The following is a 22,358-nucleotide window of genomic DNA, read 5'->3' as shown; positions in this document are numbered from 1 at the left end:
TCTTCCTTCCGCCTCTGGCATACTCTAGAGTAGGCAGGGTGCCCGCCTTGGCAGGTGGGTTTTGATGCTTTACATGATGTCATTTCATGGTCCTTTGAACCACAGCTGTTGTTATTTGTTGTTATTTGGTTTTTAGGAGCATTAGCAACTAAGGCCATATTGCTCCGGTGCGGTGGTCATTCCCTGACCTTTCCGCATACTCCGTATTTGGTGGTGACGGGCTCGAACCCCGGTCTAATCAAGAAGCGTGTGCTACGCACTGGTGCTCCTTCCCACCTGGCTACGGAGGCGCCTATTGAACCACAGCAAGCACAGGCAAGAGCACCATGGCAGGCCATTTGTGAATGCCCATATTTCTGACATTTGAAGCACCTTAATGGGTTTGGAACATATGGACGAATTGTGCAGTTCAGATAACCAGCTTTAACCTCATTAGGTGACAATGGTGTATTAAAAGTGGAAATCTAGTCTTGACTACATTTCCAACATTCGCTTGCAGCTGTCACTCCTTGCGATTTCACTTCTGATCTCCTCTTCAGACACTTCAAGAAGATCCCATTCAGAGATCACACCTTGGGATGAGTTCAGTGTCTTATGGGGTGTTACTGTTATTGGTATTCCACCAATAAAGTTGGCAAGAGTGTTTATCGCACTTTGTTTCGAGGATATCCCCAGAATGTAGCCATTTTACAGATTTAGGGGATCCTGCCAACCATTCCAAATCCTTCTGAATAAAGAAGGGTGACATTTTCCCTGTAAGCTTCCCTCTGGTGGAATGAATTATCAGGTATCTAGGTGTTGGACCTGATAGTTGGACCTGATATTGTTTCTTCAGGGCCTCTTTACTGAAATGGTGATTTCTGCACTCATGTCTATGACTTCTGATAGGGACTGTGTTAGGGCCAAGGAAGAAAAATTTTGATTATCAAGATTGATAGTAAATTTTATTTTAGTTCAGTGGCCAGGCTCTCCATCCACCACGTAGCTTAAATGGACGTCCACTACTCAGCAAGCAATAAATGCACCCGGGAGTGGGATGACAGGGCTACACAGACACCATACCCACACTGCCACCAGCTTGAATCTTCTCCCTCGGACCATGAAGATAGGAGCATGGTATTGGCATGGTTGACAGTTGCATGCAAGTCCACTAGCCAATTGATCCTGGCCAAGCCCACCCATCTTGTTGAAGTAGAGGCCAAAGTGGTGTGTTGAAGCTGGGTCCCTCAACCGACAGGATCCCCCTTTCCAAATTTCCACAGGTCGCAGTGCATGGCAAACATGCCAGATTCCTATGGTGTTAGCCTAGCCTGGAACCTCCTAGGCTGTGGGCATTAGATCCTAGTGATGCTAATCTGGAAGACCAGCAGCATCACTGGAAGGTCCCCTCACCACATACAGGTGCCCACATCAAGGGGAGTGTTGTATCAGTGGGTAGTTTGAATAATTTTAAGGAAGAACCAAAAAAATTCTTAGGATATATTATTTTGGAAGTGTTACCCCTCCACTTTGGTGATGTTGTATAACTTTGCTTTCTTACATCATTTACCACAAGTAGTACTAATAGTAAGGTACTAGCAATGTCAGCAGTTTCAGAAATTTGTTGCAAATCCGTGCAGTGCATCAGCGATTTTAATGGGTTTTCACAGTTTTACTGTAATTATGTCTATCTGCTCTATACATAACTTACAGCATAAATATTCATTCTGACAAGGCATACAACTGTGTTTAAAGGGAAAAAGTGCAATTGTCTGTTAAATATGAACAAACTGAACCAAATTTTTGCACATAACTGAATATTTATGCATCTCTGTCTGTTAGATCATTTCTCCTCTACATTAGGAACACAAGTTTAGGTGACTGTTATACAAACAAAATGAAAAACTACAATATGGCAAAAAAGAATTTCAATATTAATCACAATTATGTGTATAAACATGAAAGAAATAAATTGGTACCTCCTGAAACTGACTCTGAAAGGCCAACATCATCATCTTCAAAGAATGCTTGTGAACCAATGAGACAAGGTAATGGACGATGAAGATAGGGATCCTAATATTTAAGATTTAAAAAAAGGAAATTAAAAGTAAATATTTCAGCTATGAACATTTTGAAAAAATATATGGTGGAGAAATAAAAACATTCTAATTATGCTATTAATTAATGAAAATTTAATGATGGTCTTCAATTAACTGTTGCAACAGCTTTACAATAAAAAGGCAACTAAGAACAAAATGTATCTTTCTATGATTCATTTCATACAGAAGTAAGCTGGTTGTCAGCATGATCAAAAAAAAATTCAAATGCAATTTATATATATATCACTTTCTAGCACAAGCACCTGTACCTATTGTAAATAAAACTCTTCTAGTAAGGCACCAGGTTTTAATTTGAGTGGTTCAATATAGTTATACTTGACTAAGAACACGAAAGCCGCATTTAAAGTTGATTTAACTCCAACAGCATATTTTAATAACCATAAGAACACAGAGATAAAATGAAAAAAAGAAAATAAATATTTCTTTTCTTTATATTTTTTCCCCTATGTCTATTACAGCTTTAATATTAGCAGTGGCATGTGATACAAGAAAGCAGGCTTATACAGCATCAGTCAAAAAAAAAAAAAAAAAAAATTTGCTCCAAAAGTTCGTCCAATCGTTTGTTGAATTTATTTAAGCTGACAACTTCCACAACGACAGATCCAAAGCAAAGCTCCAGCAACACCCATCCACCCACCCCATCTTCTCCATCATGATGCAGTGTGACTGATGTCTTTTGAGGTAATTATGAACATCATGGCAAGATCTTATCTTCCTTACATTTCGAGAGTACAGCTCTAAAATGGTGTTTGTAGGCAAACTGCTAGATATTCCACCGGACTGAACCTATTGGAAACTCTCCAGGAGGCTTCCAGATTAGCTAGTGTATAATCTCTCTCTCTCTCTCTCTCTCTCTCTCTCTCTCTCTCTCTCTCTCTCTCTCTCTCTCTCCCTCTACTGGGCCAGAGAGTAGATGGAAGAAGTCTGCATAGTGTCTATGTGTGTGTGTGGGGTACTGTAGAGGCCAAGTTGTGACAAACAGCTGGGTATATTCTTACCATGTGTACGTCATATCTAAAAATGTTATTACTTCATACAGCATGTCCTTGCCACCTTTTCCTACATCTGAATACAACATGAATTATAAAAATAATAGAACAAACATATATGCAAAAATATCCAAACTTCCAGAGCACTTCCTCATTCATTTTACAAATACATGTAGACTCAGTTCGAATCACAATGGTGTCAGTTTCCACTTTTCCAGTCAGTTTCCCGTCAAACCCCATGTACTTTTTCTTTCAGAATTGCAAATATCAGTTGATTCAACCTCTGCTCATCTCAGTTGTCCAAATTATTCGATGTACGTTCCTTTCACTCCAAAGGTGGTACACGTGTGCACACGTCCATTCTTATGTTCCCTGTCAGAGAATTACTAATTTGGAATGTCCTCTTTTCGATCTTCTCTGGCTTATAAACTCTCTACCACATTCTGTAAAATTCATCTGTTGCCTCTACCATTCTCCCAACTCCACTAATCAGTCAGAACTCTTTGACTTCCTCTCTTCGAAACTTGACTTTCTCCAGTCCAACTTTCCTAATAGTGAGGTAATTTTCTTCAGTGATTTTAATGTTCACAACTCCAGCTGACTTTTTTTTTTTTTCTGTCACAGCTGGTGGACCCAGCTGGTCAAGATGCTGAGGCTTTTTCAATTACAGATTGTTCATTTTCCTACAAAATTACCAGACAATCCTAACCACACAATAAACATGGAAAAATGATCAGAAAAATGAAATAAAAAAGAATACTTCAGAAATAATAAAAAGGATTATTCCATTGATCGTTTCCTCAAAAACAACCCTTAAAAGAACACAGTCAAATTGGTGATAGTCTCTTCTCCAATGGAGCCTTTCTCTCATGGCCATTCCTAACCTCATGTTGCTTGGCATTACAAGAATGCAAAATCAGGTGACCTGTGAGATTCATTTTTTTTTTTTTCTTTTCCTTGGTCGAATTACTGTTTCAAATTTTCCGATGTCAACGTTTGCTCATATTGTGTCATTTAAATTATTCTTGTTGGGATGGAATCCTTTATTCTACACTCTACCTTAAAATCTCATCCTTTATCTAAATGTTGGTTTTCCAATAAATGTGCTAAGGCTGTTCAAGAGTAGAATGTTGCACATACTAAATAACTGGCTTGTTTCAAAATCTTCAGTTGCATTTCTGCCTATACCAAAGTTCGTAAAAATTGCAAAGCAGTTAGAAACCAGTCTAAACTAGATTTCAAACAGGCTAAGAGCACAAAACTTGCTTCTTGTCTAAATGGTAGCTGAGCATTCTGGTCTCGTGACAAAGTTATTAGCTGCAACTTTTGCCCATCTCTGTTCCCACCTCTGTCAAAACCAGTTGGTTTTCTATTGCCACTTCAGCCAAGGATAAAGTGACCTGGTAGCATTGTATTTTTCTTCCAATTTATGTGTTAATGACCTTGATAAACTGCCTCTCACCATTCAATACCTCCAAAGGTATAATGCGAGTAGGAGTCTTACATCAAAAGGATGTCAGAAGGACTTTGACAAATTTTGATGCTAAGAAAGCTCCAAGTCCTGATCACATTTCTCCACTTGTTCTCAAAAACCTGTGCTCCTGAACTTACTCCTGTTCTGTGTCACCTTTTTTCACTTTCTTATTCCAAAGGTGTTTTTCATTTTGCTTGGAAATTTGCTCATATCCAGCTAGTTCCTAAAAAAGTTGATAAATCTCTCCCAAGCAATTACTTCTACTCTTTCTAAAGTAATAGAGAAATCAATTAACCACCAATTCTTAAATTATCTAGAAAACTTCCATCTGATCAACGATTGCCAGTTTGGATTCTATCAGTGTCGATCCAGTAGTGATATTCTGGTGTACGTTACCCATCTATGGACAAATTCAATGGAACCGTTTGGTGAAACTCAAGGAATTACTCTTGCATTTCAGAGGTTTTGGTCATGTTTAGCATAAAGGTCTTCTGAATAGCTTCCATCTTATGGTTTGCCAACTGATTTTTGTAATTGGGTATCCAGTTTTCTCTCCGATTGTTCACTGCAGGTGATGGTAGATGCCTCTCTGTCCTCTTAACTTTTGCACTACTACAGGTTACAGTTCTATCTCTCACTCTTTTCCTCTTGTATATTATTGACCATCTTCCATTGACCAGAAATCCTATCCATAGCTTTAATGATGATAGCAAATTTCATTCCAGCTTCCAGTTTAAGAAACCTTGCCCAGCTAAAACAGCTTCAACTTCCTGAATTTCCACCACCAATTCCTTAAATGTTGATCTCCACATAATTCTGCACTGGGGCAAAGATAACTTAGTTGATTGCAATCCTTCTAAACTTAGTCCTGTCTTATATCTCGCAAAAAAGGATTCTTCTGCTCCTATGTTTATCTTTGATGACACTCCAATATCTAGGCAAGATCATAGGCAAGACCTCTATTGGGGATTGCCCTAACTTTTAATCTCTCTTAGCATAAGCACATTACAAATATTGCTTCCTCTACATCTGAAAAACTAGGATTTCTCTTTTGCGGACATAATAGGGCTTACGGAGACGTGGTGCCACCCGGAAATTGGGGATGATGAGTTTCAGTATGGCTTGTATAATGTATTTACGAAGGATAGGGTAGATACAAGGGGTGGTGGGGTAATGCTTCTTATCAGAAGCAGCCTGAGTGCGACGATAGCTTTCCCAGATTCAGACGTTTCACATGCTACTATAGAATCTGTATGGTGTGAGATAGTTGGAAACAAAGGTATAATGCGAGTAGGAGTAATCTACAGACCAGGTGACTGTGAAGATTATGACAAAAGCCTATACATTCAAATGGAATGGGCAAGTAAGCGTCAATGTCTTATTACGGGTGATTTCAATTTGCCTCTAATTGATTGGAGAAAATGGAAAGGAAACTCGACATGGGGAACAAAATTTTTAAATCAACTAGATGACTGTTATTTGTATCAACATGTCAGGGAAAGTACTAGAGAAAAGAATATCCTAGACCTCATCATCATCCATGAATCAGATGACATAACAGGGCTGACAGTAGAGGAACCAGTAGCAGGAAGTGATCACAGAGTTCTACGGTGGATGATTATGAGAGAGGTAGCAGCAGTAAAAGGCAAAGGAATGGGTTTTAATTTCAGAAAAGGAAATTACAATGCCTTAAGGTACTACATGGCCTCTGTTAACTGGGTAGATATCACACAGAGAATGAATACATTTGAACTGTGGTATGCTTTTAAAACATTAATCACAGATGCCTTGAATGCGTATATACCATTAAAAAAAATACTGCACGAGGAGGGTTCCAAGTTGGATGAATAGTGAAGTTGCCACATTACTTGAGCAGAAAAAGGTGGCATGGAAAGGTTACAGAGCAATAAAAAGAACTGAAGCCTATAACAGCTACAAGGTGATCTGTAATAGAGCCATAGAAAAGGTTCGAAAGGCAAAGGCAGTTTATGAGAAATCACCAGCAAACAGAGCAAAGAGGGGGGATAAGGAATTCTTCACATATATAAATGCCAAGAAGGGCAGGGCAGAGCAAACCAGATCGGACCTTTACGTAAGGGAAAGGCGATAATTATTAAATACACCAGCTGCCATTGCAGATGAACTCAACAGTTATTCTGCATCGATATTTACAAATGAAAAACCTTTTGTGGCAATGGGTAATTGTGGGAGCGAAGTTGAAAAATATGTAATTAATGATATTGAAATTTCGCAAGATTATTAAATGAAAAAAGCTTTCGAGCCTACAGGCCAGTAAGGCTCCTGGAGTTGATGGAATATACCGCATAATCTTAAGGGAGGCAGAAAGTGAGTGCATTGAACCATTGAGGCTAATTATGCGAGCATCACTAGACTCTGGGGAGATTCCCTTGGATTGGAAAGGTGCCATTGTATCTCCCATACATAAGAGTGGCTCTAAAAGTGAAGTGGGAAATTATCAACCTATCAGTCTGACTTCAGTGGTAGGGAAAATCATGAAGACAATGATCAAGGGTGGAATTCAGGATCATTTGGATCGAATTGAAATTCTCAAGGATACGATACTCAGCATGGTTTTGTAAAGGGAAAAGCATGTTTAACAAATCTGGTTCGCTATTTCGAAAGGGTCACTCACGAGCAGGATTTAGGAAATAATTTCATCATTGTTTATTTAGATTTCAGGAGAGATTTTGACTAAGTCCCACATGAGCGGTTGCTTTATAAGCTGGAACAGGTTGGAATCACTGGGAAAATCCTTAGATGGACAGCAGGATGGCTTCAGGGCAGGAGGCAGAGGGTTGTGATAAATGGCTATTCCTCAGGTGGGTTGATGTAAGAAGTGGGGTTCCCCAAGGATCAGTATTAGGACCACTGTTGTTTTTAATCTTCATAAACGACACTGATGAAGGGATAGAGAGCGTGATGTCTGAATTTGCAGATGATGTTAAAATTGGTAGAGTGGTTAATGATCACTGTCAAGCTGAGAGACCTAGATAGACTTCAGGAATGGTCAAAAAAATGGCAACTATGCTTTAATCCAACAAAGTGTAAGGTATTACACCTGGGAAACAGTAATCCCAAAATAACTTATTCACTTGGTGGAGCTCAACTAATCCCAGTACTGGAGGAAAGATACTTGGGTTTTATGATACGGTCAGAAATGAAATTCTCTGAGCATTGTAAACAGGCTGCAAGGAAGGGCCATGGTATCCTATTGATGATCTATCGAACTTTTGCAAGTAGAGATAGGGACGTGATAATCCCATTATATAAGGCTTTTGTTAGACCACACTTGGAATACTGTGTTCAAGTATGGAGACCGCACCTAAAGAAAGATATCAAGCTTCTTGAAAGAGTGCAAAGATGGGTCACTCGCCTGGTGAGAACGCAAAAAGGGCGTCCTTATGAAGAAAGACTTCGAATATGTGGGTTCCAGAGTTTGGAAACTAGACAACTTAGAGGAGATTTGATTGAGGTGTTTAAGGCTCTGAGAGGCATCAGTAAAATTAATGAGGACGAAATTTTCAAGTTTATAAATGATGCTAGAACTAGGGGACATAAATTAAAGTTACGGGGGGGGGGGAATGTTTAGATTGGACTGCAGGAAGTTTTATTTTATCCAGCGAGTTAGAAATTACTGGAATAAGTTGCCTACATGGGTGGTAGGGGCTGACAGTTTGGGGAAATTCAAAGGCCATCTGGATAGTACCTTCGGGTCAGGGAAGCGCATAGGATGATAGGTTTAATTTCCTTTTTTTTTATTTTTTTTTTATTATTGTTTTGTTCGGTTTTTTTTTTTTTGCTGGTACAGCATAAGCCATAGACTTTCTTGCACCATGCAGCCATTACTAATACTATAGTACTTAGTACTGTGCTTGGGTTGGAGGCTGAGAAGACGAAAGAAGATATTTGTTGACATTGGACTTGAACTTCTCTAGACTGTAATTTTCAGGAAATATGTATGAAGAAAGGTTGCTCCAGAAAACGGCAGTTGAATGAATAAGCGAGAGAGATGAAAAGTTGGTTCTGTGAGTTTGAAGTTGGACAGTAAATGGGTGTTGGCTGGTGGCGGCACGTGTTCAAACTGTTTTGAAAGAGAGAGCGGGAATTATAGAAGCCAATTCAGAAGAACAGTGCCTATGGAAGTATCTGTAGAAGAGGCATGCAGCAAAACAGTACGTCTATGAGAAAGCGAGTGGAGAGACCCTGTTAGAGATGAATCATTAATTAACCTAACTGCCCTCTTCTGAATGGAATCAAGAAGCCTGAGAGAGGTTTTGGGGACACCATCCCAGATGTGGGAACAATACTCCATGGCAGGGCGATTTTTTGTGATTTATACAGAGTGAGCAGGTGTTTGGAAGAAAAGTAACGCTGAGAGCGAAAGAGAAAACCAATTGTTTTAGATGCAGAGGAAGCAATATTTGTAATGTGCTTGTGCCAAGAGAGATTAGCAGTCAGGGTAATCCCCAAAAGAGATATATCATTTTGCCTAGAAATCGAAGTGTCACTAAATATAAGTATAGGAACAGAAGAATCCTTTTTGCGAGATAAAAGACAAGACTGAGTTTTAGAAGGGTTTAAATAAACTAAGTTGTCTTTTCCCCACTGGAGAATTACCTGAAGATCGGCATTTAAGAAATTGGTAGCAGATTTTCGAGAAGTTGAAGATGATTGAGCAGGTCAAGGTCTCTTAAAATGGAAAGTGGAATGCAATGTGCTATCATCGGCAAAACTATGGATAGGATTTCCAGTCAATGGAAGAAGGTCATTGATATACAAGAGAAAATGAGTGGAGGAAAGAACTGAACCTTGGGGGACACCGGCATTAGTGGAGATGTTAGAAGACAGAGAGCCATCTACCATCACCCTCAGTGAGCAATCAAAGAGAAAACTGGATAACCAATTACTAAAAACAGTTCCCAAACTATAAGCTGGAAGCTTGTTTAGAAGACCTTTATGCCAAACATGATCGAAACACTTTGAGATGTCAAGAGCAACTATTTGCGTTTCACTGAACCTTTCCATTGAATTAGTCCATAAATGGGTAACATAAGCCAGAATATCACCAGTGGATCGACACTGATGGAATCCATACTGGCGATTGTTGATCAGACGGAAGGTTTCTAGGTAGCTTAAGGGTTGGCGGTTAATTGATTTCTCCATTACTTTCGAAAGAGTAGAAGTAATTGCAATGGGACGATAATTAGATCGGAAGGTTTTGTCACCCTTTTTAGGAACTGGCTGGATATGAGCAAATTTCCAAGCAGAAGGAAAAACATCTTTGGAATAAGAAAGTGAAAAAATGTTGGCAAAGAACAGGAGCAACTTCAGAAGCACAGGTTTTGAAAACAAGTGGAGAAATACCATCGGGACCTGGAGCTTTCTTAGCATCAAGATTAGTCAAAATCCTTCTGGCATCCTTTTGACGGAAGACCACAGGAGGCATTGAATGGAGCATGTTGGGAATGGTGGGAGGTGTTTTACAAAAATCATTAATACATCAGTTGGAAGAAAAATGGGATGTAGCAGGTCAGCTTTATCCTTGGCTGAAGTGACAACAGAACCATCTGGATTGGACAGAGGTGGGAGCAGAGACGGGCAAAAGTTGCGGCCAATAGCACTGACTGCTCGGCTACCATTAGGGCAAGAAGCAAGTTTTCTACTCTTAGCCTATTCAAACTCTAGTTTGGACTGATTAATAACTACTTTCCAACTGTTGCAAGCTTTAGTGTAGGCAGAAAATGAAACTGAAGAATTAGAAACAAGCCAATTAACATATGCAACATTCTTCTCTTGAACAGCCTTAGCACATTTATTGGAAAACCAAGGTTTAGATAAAGGACGAGATAAAGGATTCCATTCCTGCAAGAATAATTTCAGACATGATCTGAGGAAACGTTGACATCAGAAGTTTTGAAACAGTAATCCGACCAAGGAAAAGAAGAAAAGAAATCTCGCAGGTCATCCCATTTTGCATTCTTGTAATGCAAAATCACACGAGGTTGGGTACAGCCATGAGATAAAGGCTCCATTAGAGAAGAGACAATTGCCAAGTTTTGATCTGAAGTGCCAGAAGGACTTCTCACTTCGACCATGTACTTAGAAGGGTTGTTTGTGAGAAAAAGATCAAGCGTGTTGGCTGTATGATTAGGATTGTCCGGTATTTTGGAGGTAAATGAACAATCTGTGCCAGGTCAATAGTAATTGTAAAAGCCTCAGCATCTCGACCAGCTGGGTCAGTTTGACTAGAAAACGGAAGCCAGCTGAAGTTGTGAACATTAAAATCACCAAGGAAAATTACCTCCCTGTTAGGAAAGTTGGACTGGAGAAAGTTAAGCTGCAAAGAGAGGAAGTCAAAGAGCTCCAAGTGATTAGTGGAGTTGGAGAACGGTAGAGACAACAGATGAATTTGACACAATGAGGTAGAGAGATTTTAAGCCGGAGAAGATCAAAAAGAGGAGATTCCAAATTGCCAAGTCTCTGACAGGGAATATCAGAACGGACATATGCACAAGTACCACCTTTGAGGTGAAAGGAATCATACAGGGAATAATTTGGGCATCTGAGATGAGCACTAGTTGAATCAACTGATAACTGAGATTCTGTCAGAAAAAATACATGGGGTTTGGCAGACTGCAAGTGGAAATGAACATTGTTAATATTAGAATTGAGACCACGTATATTTGTGAAATGAATTAGGAAATGCTTGGGAGGTTTAGAATTTTTTGCAGATAAGCTTACTCTATTACTTTGACAATTCATGGTGTATTCAATAGTAAGAAAAAGTGGGTGGGACATGCTGTATGAAGTAATGAAATTTTTGGATATTGTGTACACATGGTAAGAATATACCCAGATCCTTGCCATAACGTGGCCTTGACAATGCTACCCGCATACACACTACTCGGGCTCCCTCCACTCACTATCTGGCAGAGTAGAGGTAGCAAGATTATACACTAGCTGATCCAGAAGCCTCCTAGAGAATTACAAATAGGTTTGGTCCGGTGTACTAACTAGCGACCAGCCTGCAAACACCGTTTTAGAGCTGTACCCTTCAAATGTAAGGAATATTGGATCTCGCCATGATGTTCATCATAACCTCAAAGGTCATCAATCATACTGCATGATGGAAGAGACAGGGAAGGGTTGACCGGAACTTAGCTCTAGAAACTAAACATGGGTTCTACCACTTCAAGCCTCCAATAAGCAAAGTGGTGGTATTGCACCGGTTGATGAGAATCATCTACCATCTTGTACTGCCTGGTAACATAGAGGGGCGACATTCCTCCATGTGGTGTGGAGGCCACACCTCGAACCTTGCTTACATTGGTTCACAGCTGGGTGGTCACCCACCATGTACTTGTGCATGGAGGTTATACCCAGGATTACTAACAGTCCCACCATCGTGGTGTAAGCAGGGGATTTGGCTGTCATTTGAAAAACTTAAGCCTTTCTTCTTAAGAGCAACCCTTTGTTCCATTCACTAATCTTGTTGCCCTTCTCTATACTCATTCCAACAGCTCTACATCCTTCTTAAAATGGGGCCTCCAGACCTGTATACAGTACTCAAGGTGTTGCCTGACCTTTACCTTATACAAGGGAATAATCACCTCCTTATCCCTGCTAGAAAAATTCCTGTATATCATTCACAAGACACCATGAGCTACTCTTGCAGACCGTCTTGCACTGCTCAGAAAACTTCATGTCTGCCTACACAATTACCCCCAGGTCCTATTCATTTTCTACCACTATCAGTGTGGTACCACAAAGTTGATATGTTACTCTGGGATTACTGGTTCGCATATGTAGTACTTTACATTTGTCAAGGTTAAACATCATTTGCCACCTCTCAGCCCATCTGCTCAACTTTTCTAGATCCTGTTGCTGCAGTGTTTTTTTTTTTTTTTTTTTTATGTAAACCCCAAACACGAGGTGTTAGAACCTCCTTATCCTGTCTTCTCAACCTCCAACCAAAGCATGGTACTTAGTACCGTGCTTTGGTTGGAGGTTGAGAAGACGAAAGAAGATATTTGTTGACATTGGACTTGAACTTCTGTAGACTGTAATTTTCAGGAAATACGTATGAAGGAAAGTTGTTCCAGAAAACGGCAGTTGAATGAATAAACAAGTAAGATGAAAAGTTGGTTCTGTGAGTTTGAAGTTGGACAGTAAATGGATGTTGGCTGGTGGCGGAATGTGTTCGGACTGTTTTGAAAGAGAGAGCAGGAATTATAGAAGCTAATTCAGAACAGTGCCCGTGGAAGTATCTGTAGAAGAGGCATGCAGCAGAAACAGTACGTCTATGAGACAGCGAGTGCAGAGACTCTGTTAGAGATGAATCATTAATTAACCTAACTGCCCTCTTCTGAATGGAATCAAGAAGCCTGAGAGAGGTTTTGGGGGCACCACCCCAGATGTGGGAACAATATTCCATGGCAGGGTGGATTTGCAATTTATACAGAGTTAGCAGCTGTTTGGAAGAAAAGTAACGCCGACAGCGAAAGAGAAAACCAAGTTTTTTAGATGCAGAAGAAGCAATATTTCTAATATGCTTGTGCCAAGAGAGATGAGAAGTCAGGGTAATCCCGAAAAGAGATATATCATTTTGCCTAGAAATCGGAGTGTCACTAAAGATAAGCATAGGGGCAGAAGAATTCTTTTTGCGAGATGTAAGACAAGACTGAGATTTAGAAGGGTTGAAATCAACTAAGTTGTCTTTGCCCCACTGGAGAATTACCTGAAGATCGGCACTGAAGCAATTGGTAGCAGATTTTCGAGAAGTTCAAGCTGATTGAGCAGGACAAGGTCTCTCAAAATGGAAAGTGGTATGCAATGAGCTATCATCGGCAAAACTATGGATTGGATTTCCAGTCAATGGAAGAAGGTCATTAATATACAAGAGGAAAATAGTGGGGGAAAGAACTGAACCTTGGAGGACACCGGCATTAGTGGAGAAGTTAGAAGACAGAGAGCCATCTATCATCACCCTCAGTGAGCGATTAGAGAGAAAACTGGATAACCAATTACTAAAAACAGTGGGCAACCCATAAGAAGGAAGCTTGTTTAGAAGACCTTTATACCAAACACGATTGAAAGCCTTTGAGATGTCAAGGGCAACTACTTGTGTTTCACCGAACCTTTCCACTGAATTAGTCCATAAATGGGTAACAAGCCAGAATATCCCCAGTGGATCGACACTGACGGAATCCATACTGGCGATCGTTGATCAGACGGAAGGTTTCTAGGAAGTTTAAATTTTGGCGGTTAATTGATTTCTCCATTACTTTAGAAAGAGTAGAAATAATTGCAAAGGGACGATAATTGGATGGGAGGGATTTGTCACCCTTTTTAGGAACTGGCTGGATATGAGCAAATTTCCAAGCAGAAGGAAAAACACCTTTGGAATAAGAAAGTAAAAAAGGTGGCAAAGAACAGAAGTAACTTCAGAAGCACAGGTTTTGAAAACAATTGGAGAAATACCATCGGGACCTGAAGCTTTCTTAGCATCAAGATTCGTCAAAATCCTTCTGACATCCTTTTGACAGAAGACCACAGGATGCATTGAATGGAGCGTGTTGGGAATAGTGGGAGGTGTTTTACCAAGATCATTAATGCACGAGTTGAAAGAAAAATGGGATGCTAGCAGGTCAGCTTTATCCTTGGCTGAAGTGACAACAGAACGATCTGGTTTGGATAGAGGTGAGAGCAGAGATGGGCAAAAGTTGCCGCCAATAGCTTTGGCAAGAGACCAGAATGCTCGGCTACCATTAGGGCAAGAAGCAAGTTTTCTACTCTTAGCCTGTTCAATAACTGCTTTAGAATTGTTGCGAGCTTTGGTGTAGTCAGAAAATGAAACTGAAGAATTAGAAACAAGCCAATTACGATATGCAACATTCTTCTCTTGAACAAACTTAGCATATTTATTGGAAAACCAAGGTTTAGATAAAAGACGAGACTTTAAAGTGGAGTGTGAGATAAAGGATTCCATTCCTGCAAGAATAATTTCACTGACAAGATCTGAGCAAACGTTGACATCAGAACTTTTGAAACAGTGATCCGACCAAGGAAAAGAAAAAATGAAGTCTCGCAGGTCATCCAATTTTGCATTCTTGTAATGCCAAACAACACGAGGTTGGGAATAGCCATGAGATAAAGGTTCCATTGGAGAAGAGACAATCACCAAGTTGTGATCTGAAGTGCCTAAAGGACCTCTCACTTCGACCGTGTACTTAGAAGGGTTGTTTGTAAGAAAAAGATCAAGCGTGTTGGCTGTATGATTAGGATTGTCCGGTATTTTGGAGGTAAATGAACAATCTGTGCCAGGTCAATAGTAATTGTAAAAGCCTCAGCATCTCGACCAGCTAGGTCAGTTTGACTAGAAAACGGAAGCCACCTGGAGTTGTGAACATTAAAATCACCAAGGAAAATTACCTCCCTGTTAGGAAAGTTGGACTGAAGAAAGTTAAGCTGCAAAGAGAGGAAGTCAAAGAGCTCCAAGTGATTAGTGGAGTTGGGAGGTTGGTAGAAACAACAGATGAATTTGACACAATGAGGTAGAGAGATTTTAAGCCAGAGAAGATCAAAGAGAGGAGATTCCAAATTGCTAAGTCACCGACAGGGAATATCAGAACGGACATATGCACAAGTACCACCTTTGAGGCGAAATGAATCATACAGCGAATAATTTGGGCATCTGAGATGAGCAGTAGTTGAATCAACCGATAACTGAGATTCTGTCAGAAAAAGTACATGGGGTTTGGCAGACTGCAAGTGGAAATGGGCATCGTTGAGATTAGAATTGAGACCATGTATGTCATCAGTGTTATTAAGAACCCTGCCAACCTTCACATCGTCTGCAAACTTCGACATTGGGCCTGATATACCATCATCAATATCATTTATAAATACAGAAAACAACAATGGACCCAACACTGAACCCTGAGAGACTCCACATTAGTCCACAAAGAGCAGTGTCCATTAATTACCATTCTCCTTTTCTCACTCAACCATCCCTTTATCCATAGCAACTATTTACATCCAATGCCACACTCACTGCTCCAATTTGTGCAGCAGTCTTCCATGTGCAACAGTATCAAAGGCATTTGCAGAGCAATCGGGTACGGGACATGATACTGCCAAGGGGGATGTCTTTGTGTGTGTGCGATGCAAGGAGTGTATCGATATCAGGCAACAACTCGGCGTTCTTGTGAGCCTATATGAGAGCTTGGAGGACAGGGTGGATGCCCTCGAAGAAACTAAATTGAGGGGGCCATCAAGCTCTCAGCTGCCCACATCAACGCCAGAGCTTGCACTTGGGCATCGCGTGACACAGAGACAACCCCTAAGGCAGAATGCGCTGGTCCCGAAGGAACTAGTAGTTGTTGGTGACTCTATTGTCAGGGAAACGGGGAACATGCTTTGTAAAAAAGATAGGTGGAACAGGACCAGGGTATGTCTGCCAGGGGCAAAGGTTGATGACGTTGTAGAGCGAATATCATCTTTTAAGGGCACAAAAGGTGATATAGTTGTACACGTTGGCACTAATAATATTAAGAGTAGGAGACCGGCAGAATTACTTAACAAGTACAGGTCACTGTTGAACAAAAGCCGAGAATTAGGGTTGAATTTGAAAGTGTCTGCAATTCTGCCCAGACACGATAGGAGGGAGTATATGATGAGAGCCTTGTCGATCAATTCAGCCCTGGAAATATTGTGCAAGGCTCAAGGGGTAGAATTTTTTTCAGCCTGGACTGTACTTGTTAACAGGAGAGATTGCTTCTACAGGGATGGGTTACACTTAAATAGAAAGGGTGCAAGAATATTTGCTGATGCTATCGAGGCAGTGTTAGGTGGGTCGGAAAACTGCTAGCTTGGGGGGAGACAAAGACCAATAGATTGACAGTAGCCACTGGCAGAGGTGAAAGAGATTCTTGCACTGCTTCTATTAGAATGAGCAGAAGCCTGAAAAACAAGATGCATGGTATTTCAGAGACTGCTGGGAGCCACTGCGGTATAAGTAAACACATGGGTTGTGTTAGGGTAGCTAAGAATAGAAACAGGTGCAGGTATACTTGCGTGTACACCAATGCTAGGAGTTTAGTAAATAAATTTGATGAATTTGAGGTATTGCTCAAAACATCGAAGGCAGATATTGTTGGGATATCAGAGACGTGGTATCACACAGATATAAGGGATGCAGAACTGCAATTTGGGGAGTACAACGTCTACAGAAAGGATAGACAGGATAGGAAGGGGGGAGGGGTTATGCTATTAGTTAAGAAACACATAAAAACCAAGGAAGTGAAGCCAGTCGACATCGCTGGACAGTGCAGTGTGGAGTCAGTTTGGTGTAACATAAACATTGGGAGATCAAAATTGAGAGGAAGAGTGTGCTATAGGCCTAATGACTCTGATGAGTATAATAAGGAACTGTACAGGGAAATAGAGTGGGCCAGTAAATCAGAGTGTCTTATAATGGGAGATTTTAATTTCCCAGATATTGACTGGAATTTGGGGGCTGGTTACTTTATAGAGGTGCATAAAGCCTTGAATGGTTTAAGCATGCTCAATGCTGATGGGATTCTTCCTCTAGCTCAGAAAAATCACCTTAAGGGCATAAATTCAAATTGAGGAAAGACAGATGTAGGATAGACGTGCGGAAATTTGCCTTTAGCCAGCGGGTGGTTGGTTGGTGGAACAGACTTCCATCCCTTGTGGTGGAGGTTGATAGCCTAAATAAGTTTAAGGCTCAGCTGGACAGGTATTTTGAACGAACTGAGGGGTGAAGTGGAAGTGGGTTTTTTTTTTTTTTGGCTGATCCTGCATAAGCTTGCTTTCTTGCATCAAATGCCTCTACTAATGCTAATGCTAATATCAAAGTTATTCCCTGCATCCAGTTGTTTTGTGACTGCATCATAGTATCCAATCAAGTTGGTCAGGCAAGACCTCCCCTTAACAAAACCATGCTGTGTCTGAGCTATAACTGAAGTCTTGTCTAAATGATCCTGCAGTGCTTCTTTAACCAGTGCCTCCATTAATTTTCCTGGAACAGAAGTTAAGCTCACATCTATAATTACTTGTGTCAGCCTTTGATCCTCCTTTGTGAATTGGGGTCACATTTGCACATTTCCAGTCTATGGGTACCTCCCCTGAGTCCAAGGAAGCTCTCATAATTATGGCTAAGGGTTTGCTTACTTCCTTTGCTGCCTCCTTTAATATAACTGGATAGATCCCATCCACCCCGGGTGCCTTTCTTGTGTTTATCTTCAACAGTTTCTCCTCCACTTTACTCCCAGTTATTTCAAGATTCTGTAGCTTACTGCTAGAGTTGAATACACCTCTGGCATTCCCCTCGCTGAATAACTCCTCATGTGTGAATGTCGATGCAAAATATTCATTTAGTTTGTTAGCTACTTGAGCAGGATCATCAACACTTGACCCATCAATATCAAGTGGACCAATCTGATTCATCCCTTCCTTCTAGAGTTTACATAAGTAAAGAACTCTTTGCTGTTTTTCTTTGCATCCCTTGCCAAGGATTTCTCGTAATCTGCCTTCGCCTGCCTAACCTCCTTTGTAACTTGGTTGCATATCAACTTGTATCTATCATAGGCTTCTGTGTCATGTGTTAATTTGTATGTATCCCATGCATTTTTCTTCTCTGCCATATGCCTCATTAGTTCATCTGACATCCATTTTTGGCCTAAACCTTGAACAATATTTCTTAGTTGGTATTTAAAGCCTAGTAGATCCAAGATAAGTTCTTTGAATGCTTCCCATTTCGAATTTGCTGTTGGTAACATCATCAGTTGGTCCCACTGTATAGAATTTAAATACTGTCTCAGTCCATCGTAGTCGCCTTTACGGAAGCAATAACCCTTCCCTTTACCCCTAATGGTAGTTACCTCTTTGAGTAAATCCCACTTCAGCACACTGTGATCACTGCCACCTAGTGGTTCATTTATCTGCAGATTCTTAATGCATGAAGAATCACTGCTGATAATCAAATCAAGAGTATTACTCCCTCTAGTTGCCTCCCGAACATGCTGATGTAGAAAACAATCATCCAATAAATCCACAAAAGTCCTGCTGGTGTGTGAGTAACCAGCCCCCAAATTCCAGTCAATATCTGGGAAATTAACATCTCCCATTATAAGACACTCTGATTTACTGGCCCACTCTATTTCCCTGTATAGTTCCTTATTATACTCATCAGAGTCATTTGGCCTATAGCACACTCCTACTCTCAATTTTGATCTCCCAATGTTTATGTCACACCAAACTGACTCCACACTGCACTGTCCAGCGATGTCGACTGGCTTCACTTCCTTGGTTTTTATGTGTTTCTTAACTAATAGCATAACCCCTCCCCCCTTCCTATTCTGTCTATGCTTTCTGTAGACGTTGTACTCCCCAAATTGCAGTTCCGCATCCCTTATATCTGTGTGACACCACGTCTCTGATATCCCAACAATATCTGCCTTCGATGTTTTGAGCAATACCTCAAATTCATCAAATTTATTTACTAAACTCCTAGCATTGGTGTACACGCAAGTATACCTGCACCTGTTTCTATTCTTAGCTACCCTAACACAACCCATGTGTTTACTTGTACCGCAATGGCTCCCAGCAGTCTCTGAAATACCATGCATCTTGTTTTTCAGGCTTCTGCTCATTCTAATAGAAGCAGTGCAAGAATCTCTTTCACCTCTGCCAGTGGCTACTGTCAATCTATTGGTCTTTGTCTCCCCCCAAGCTAGCAGTTTTCCGACCCACCTAACACTGCCTCGATAGCATCAGCAAATATTCTTGCACCCTTTCTATTTAAGTGTATCCCATCCCTGTAGAAGCAATCTCTCCTGTTAACAAGTACAGTCCAAGCTGAAAAAAATTCTACCCCTTGAGCCTTGCACAATCTTTCCAGGGCCGAATTGATCGACAAGGCTCTCATCATATACTCCCTCCTATCGTGTCTGGGCAGAATTGCAGACACTTTCAAATTCAACTCCAATTCTCGGCTTTTGTTCAACAGTGACCTGTACTTGTTAATATTATATACTTGGATCTTAGAAAGCCTTTTGTTACTGTTGCACGTGGAAGACTGCTGCACAAATTGGAGCAGTGTGGCATTGGAGGCAAATTGCTGCTATGGATAAAGGGGTGGTTGAGGGGGAGAAGACAGAGAGTGGTAATCAATGGACACTGCTCATCGTGGACTGATGTTATTAGTGGAGTCCCTCAGGGCTCAGTGTTGGGTCCATTATTGTTTTCTGTATTTATAAATGATATTGATGATGGTATATCGGGCTTAATGTCCAAGTTTCCAGACGATACAAAGGTTGGCAGGGTTGTCAAGGACACTACTGACACTATGCTGCTGCAACAGGATCTGGAAAGGTTGAGCAGATGGGCTGAGAGGTGGCAAATGAAGTTTAACATTGACAAATGTAAAGTACTACACATGGGAAACAGCAACCCCAGAGCAACGTATCAACTCTGTGGTACTACACTGACAGTGGTAGAGAATGAAAGGGACTTGGGGGTGGTTGTCCAGGCAGATATGAAGTTCTCTGAGCAGTGCAGACGGGCTGCACTGCTCAGAGAACTACAGGGCTGCAAGAGTAGCTCATGGAGTATTGTCAATGATATACAGGAATTTTTCCAGCAGGGATAAGGAGGTGATTATTCCATTGTATCAGGCGATGGTCAGGCCACACCTAGAGTACTGTATACAGGTCTCGAGGCCTCATTTCAAGAAGGATGTAGAGCTGCTGGAACGAGTACAGAGAAGGGCAACAAGATTAGTGAATGGAACAAAGGGGTGCTCTTACGAAGAAAGGCTTAGGTTTTGCAAATTACAGTGTCTGGAGACTAGGCACCAGCGAGGTGATCTGATAGAGGTGTATAAAGCATTGAATGGTTTGAGCATGCTCAATGCTGACGGGATTCTTCCTCTAGCTCAGAAAAATCACCTGAGAGGGCATAAATTCAAATTGAGGAAAGACAGATGTAGGATAGACGTGCGGAAATTTGCCTTTAGCCAGCGGGTGGTTGGTTGGTGGAACAGACTTCCATCCCTTGTGGTGGAAGTTGATAGCCTAAATAAGTTTAAGGCTCAGCTGGACAGGTATTTTGAACGAACAGAGGGGTGAAGTGGAAGTGGGTTTTTTTTTTTTTTTTTGGCTGATGCTGCATAAGCTTGCTTTCTTGCATCAAATGCCTCTACTAATGCTAATGCTAATTTCTAAGATCCAAATATATGATATCAAAATATTCACCCTCGTGGCTGAATGTAGATGCAAAATATTAATTTTGTTTGTTAACTACCTGAGAAGGATCATCAACAGTTGAACCATCAATATCCAGTGGACCAATCTGATTCATCCCTTTACTTCTAGTGTTTACATAGGTAAAGAACTCTTTGCATCCTTTGCCAAAGATTTCTCGTAATCTGCCTTCCCCTGCTTAACCTCTTTTGTAACTTGGTTACAGACCAGATAACTTCTATCATAGGCTTCTCTGTCACCTGTTAATTTATATGTATCCCATGCATTTTTTTTCTCTACCACATGTCTAATTAGTTCATCTAACACCCATTTAGACCTAAATCTTGAACAATATTTCTTAGTTGGTATGAAAAGCCTAGTAGCTTCCAAGAGTACTTTGATTACTTTGAATGCTTCCCATTTTGAATTTGCTGTTGGTAACATCATCAGTTTGTTCCACCATATAGAATTCAACTACTGTCTCAGACCACCGTAGTCACCTTTATGACAACAAAAATCCTTCCCTTCACTCTTCACTCTCTTTGAATAAATCCCACTTCGGCACACTGTGATCACTGCCACCTAGTGATTCCTTTATCTGCAGATTCTTGATGCATGAAGTATCACTAGTGATAATCAGATGAAGAGTATTACTCCCTCTAGTTGCCTCCCAAACATGCTGCTGTAGAAAACAATCATCCAATAAATCCACAAAAACCTTGCTAGTGTGTGAGGGACCAACCCACAAATTCCAGTCAATATCCGGGAAATTAAATTCCCACATTATAAGACACTCAAATTAATTGCCCACTCTATTTCTCTGCGCAATTGCTCATTATACTCATTAGACCTATAACACACACCTACTGTCATTTTTTCTTTCCCAGTGCTTATGTCACAACAAACAGAATGAACATTGCATTTTTCACCCACAGCAATTGGAAGCACTTCTTTAAATTTTATGTGTTTCTTAACTAACAGCATAACCGCTCCTCGCTTCCTGTCCTGTCTATCCTTTCTGTACACATTGAACTCCCCAAATTCCAGTTCTGCACTGCTTATGTCTGTGTGACACCATGTCTCTGATATTCCAACAATATCTGCCTTTGATGTCTTGACTAGCACTTCAAGCTCATCGAACTTATTAACTATCCTCCTAGCATTGGTGTACATGCAAGTATATATGCACCTTTTTCTACTCTTGGTTACCCTAACACAGCCCATGTATTTACTTGTTCCACTATGACTCCCAGCAGTCCTGAAAATTCCCATTGCCTTGCTTTCCAGGCTGCTGCTCAATTGCATTTCAATAGAAATAATGGAAGAAGAATCACTTTTACCTCTGCCAGCGGCTACTGTTAAACTATTAGTAGGTGTATCCTCCCAAGGTAGCAGCTTTCCAACCCACCTAACTCTGCCTCGATAGCATCAACAAATATTCTTGCACCCTTTCTATTTAAGTGTATCCCATCCCTGTAGAAGCAGTCTCTAATGTTAACAAGCACAGACC

At 40.7% G+C, this 22,358-nt stretch overlaps 1 protein-coding gene across 4 annotated transcripts in view; it reads right to left on the bottom strand.

Annotated features, from left to right (window-relative positions):
* FAM21 (Family with sequence similarity 21) overlaps positions 1–22,358 on the bottom strand; it is a 1,354,861-nt gene that overhangs the window by 957,386 nt on the left and 375,117 nt on the right. For all 4 annotated transcript variants that reach the window (XM_090388854.1, XM_090388862.1, XM_090388870.1 and 1 more), the window contains exon 7: positions 1,959–2,052. In XM_090388854.1, the coding sequence (XP_090244980.1) occupies positions 1,959–2,052 (94 nt within the window). The remainder of the gene's footprint in view (positions 1–1,958; positions 2,053–22,358) is intronic.

Source organism: Mastigoproctus giganteus, chromosome 2 (assembly GCF_048544385.1).
Source record: "Mastigoproctus giganteus isolate SK-2022 chromosome 2, ASM4854438v1, whole genome shotgun sequence".
Classification (NCBI taxonomy): domain Eukaryota; kingdom Metazoa; phylum Arthropoda; class Arachnida; order Uropygi; family Thelyphonidae; genus Mastigoproctus; species Mastigoproctus giganteus.
This window is presented reverse-complemented; position numbering and strand designations above follow the sequence as displayed.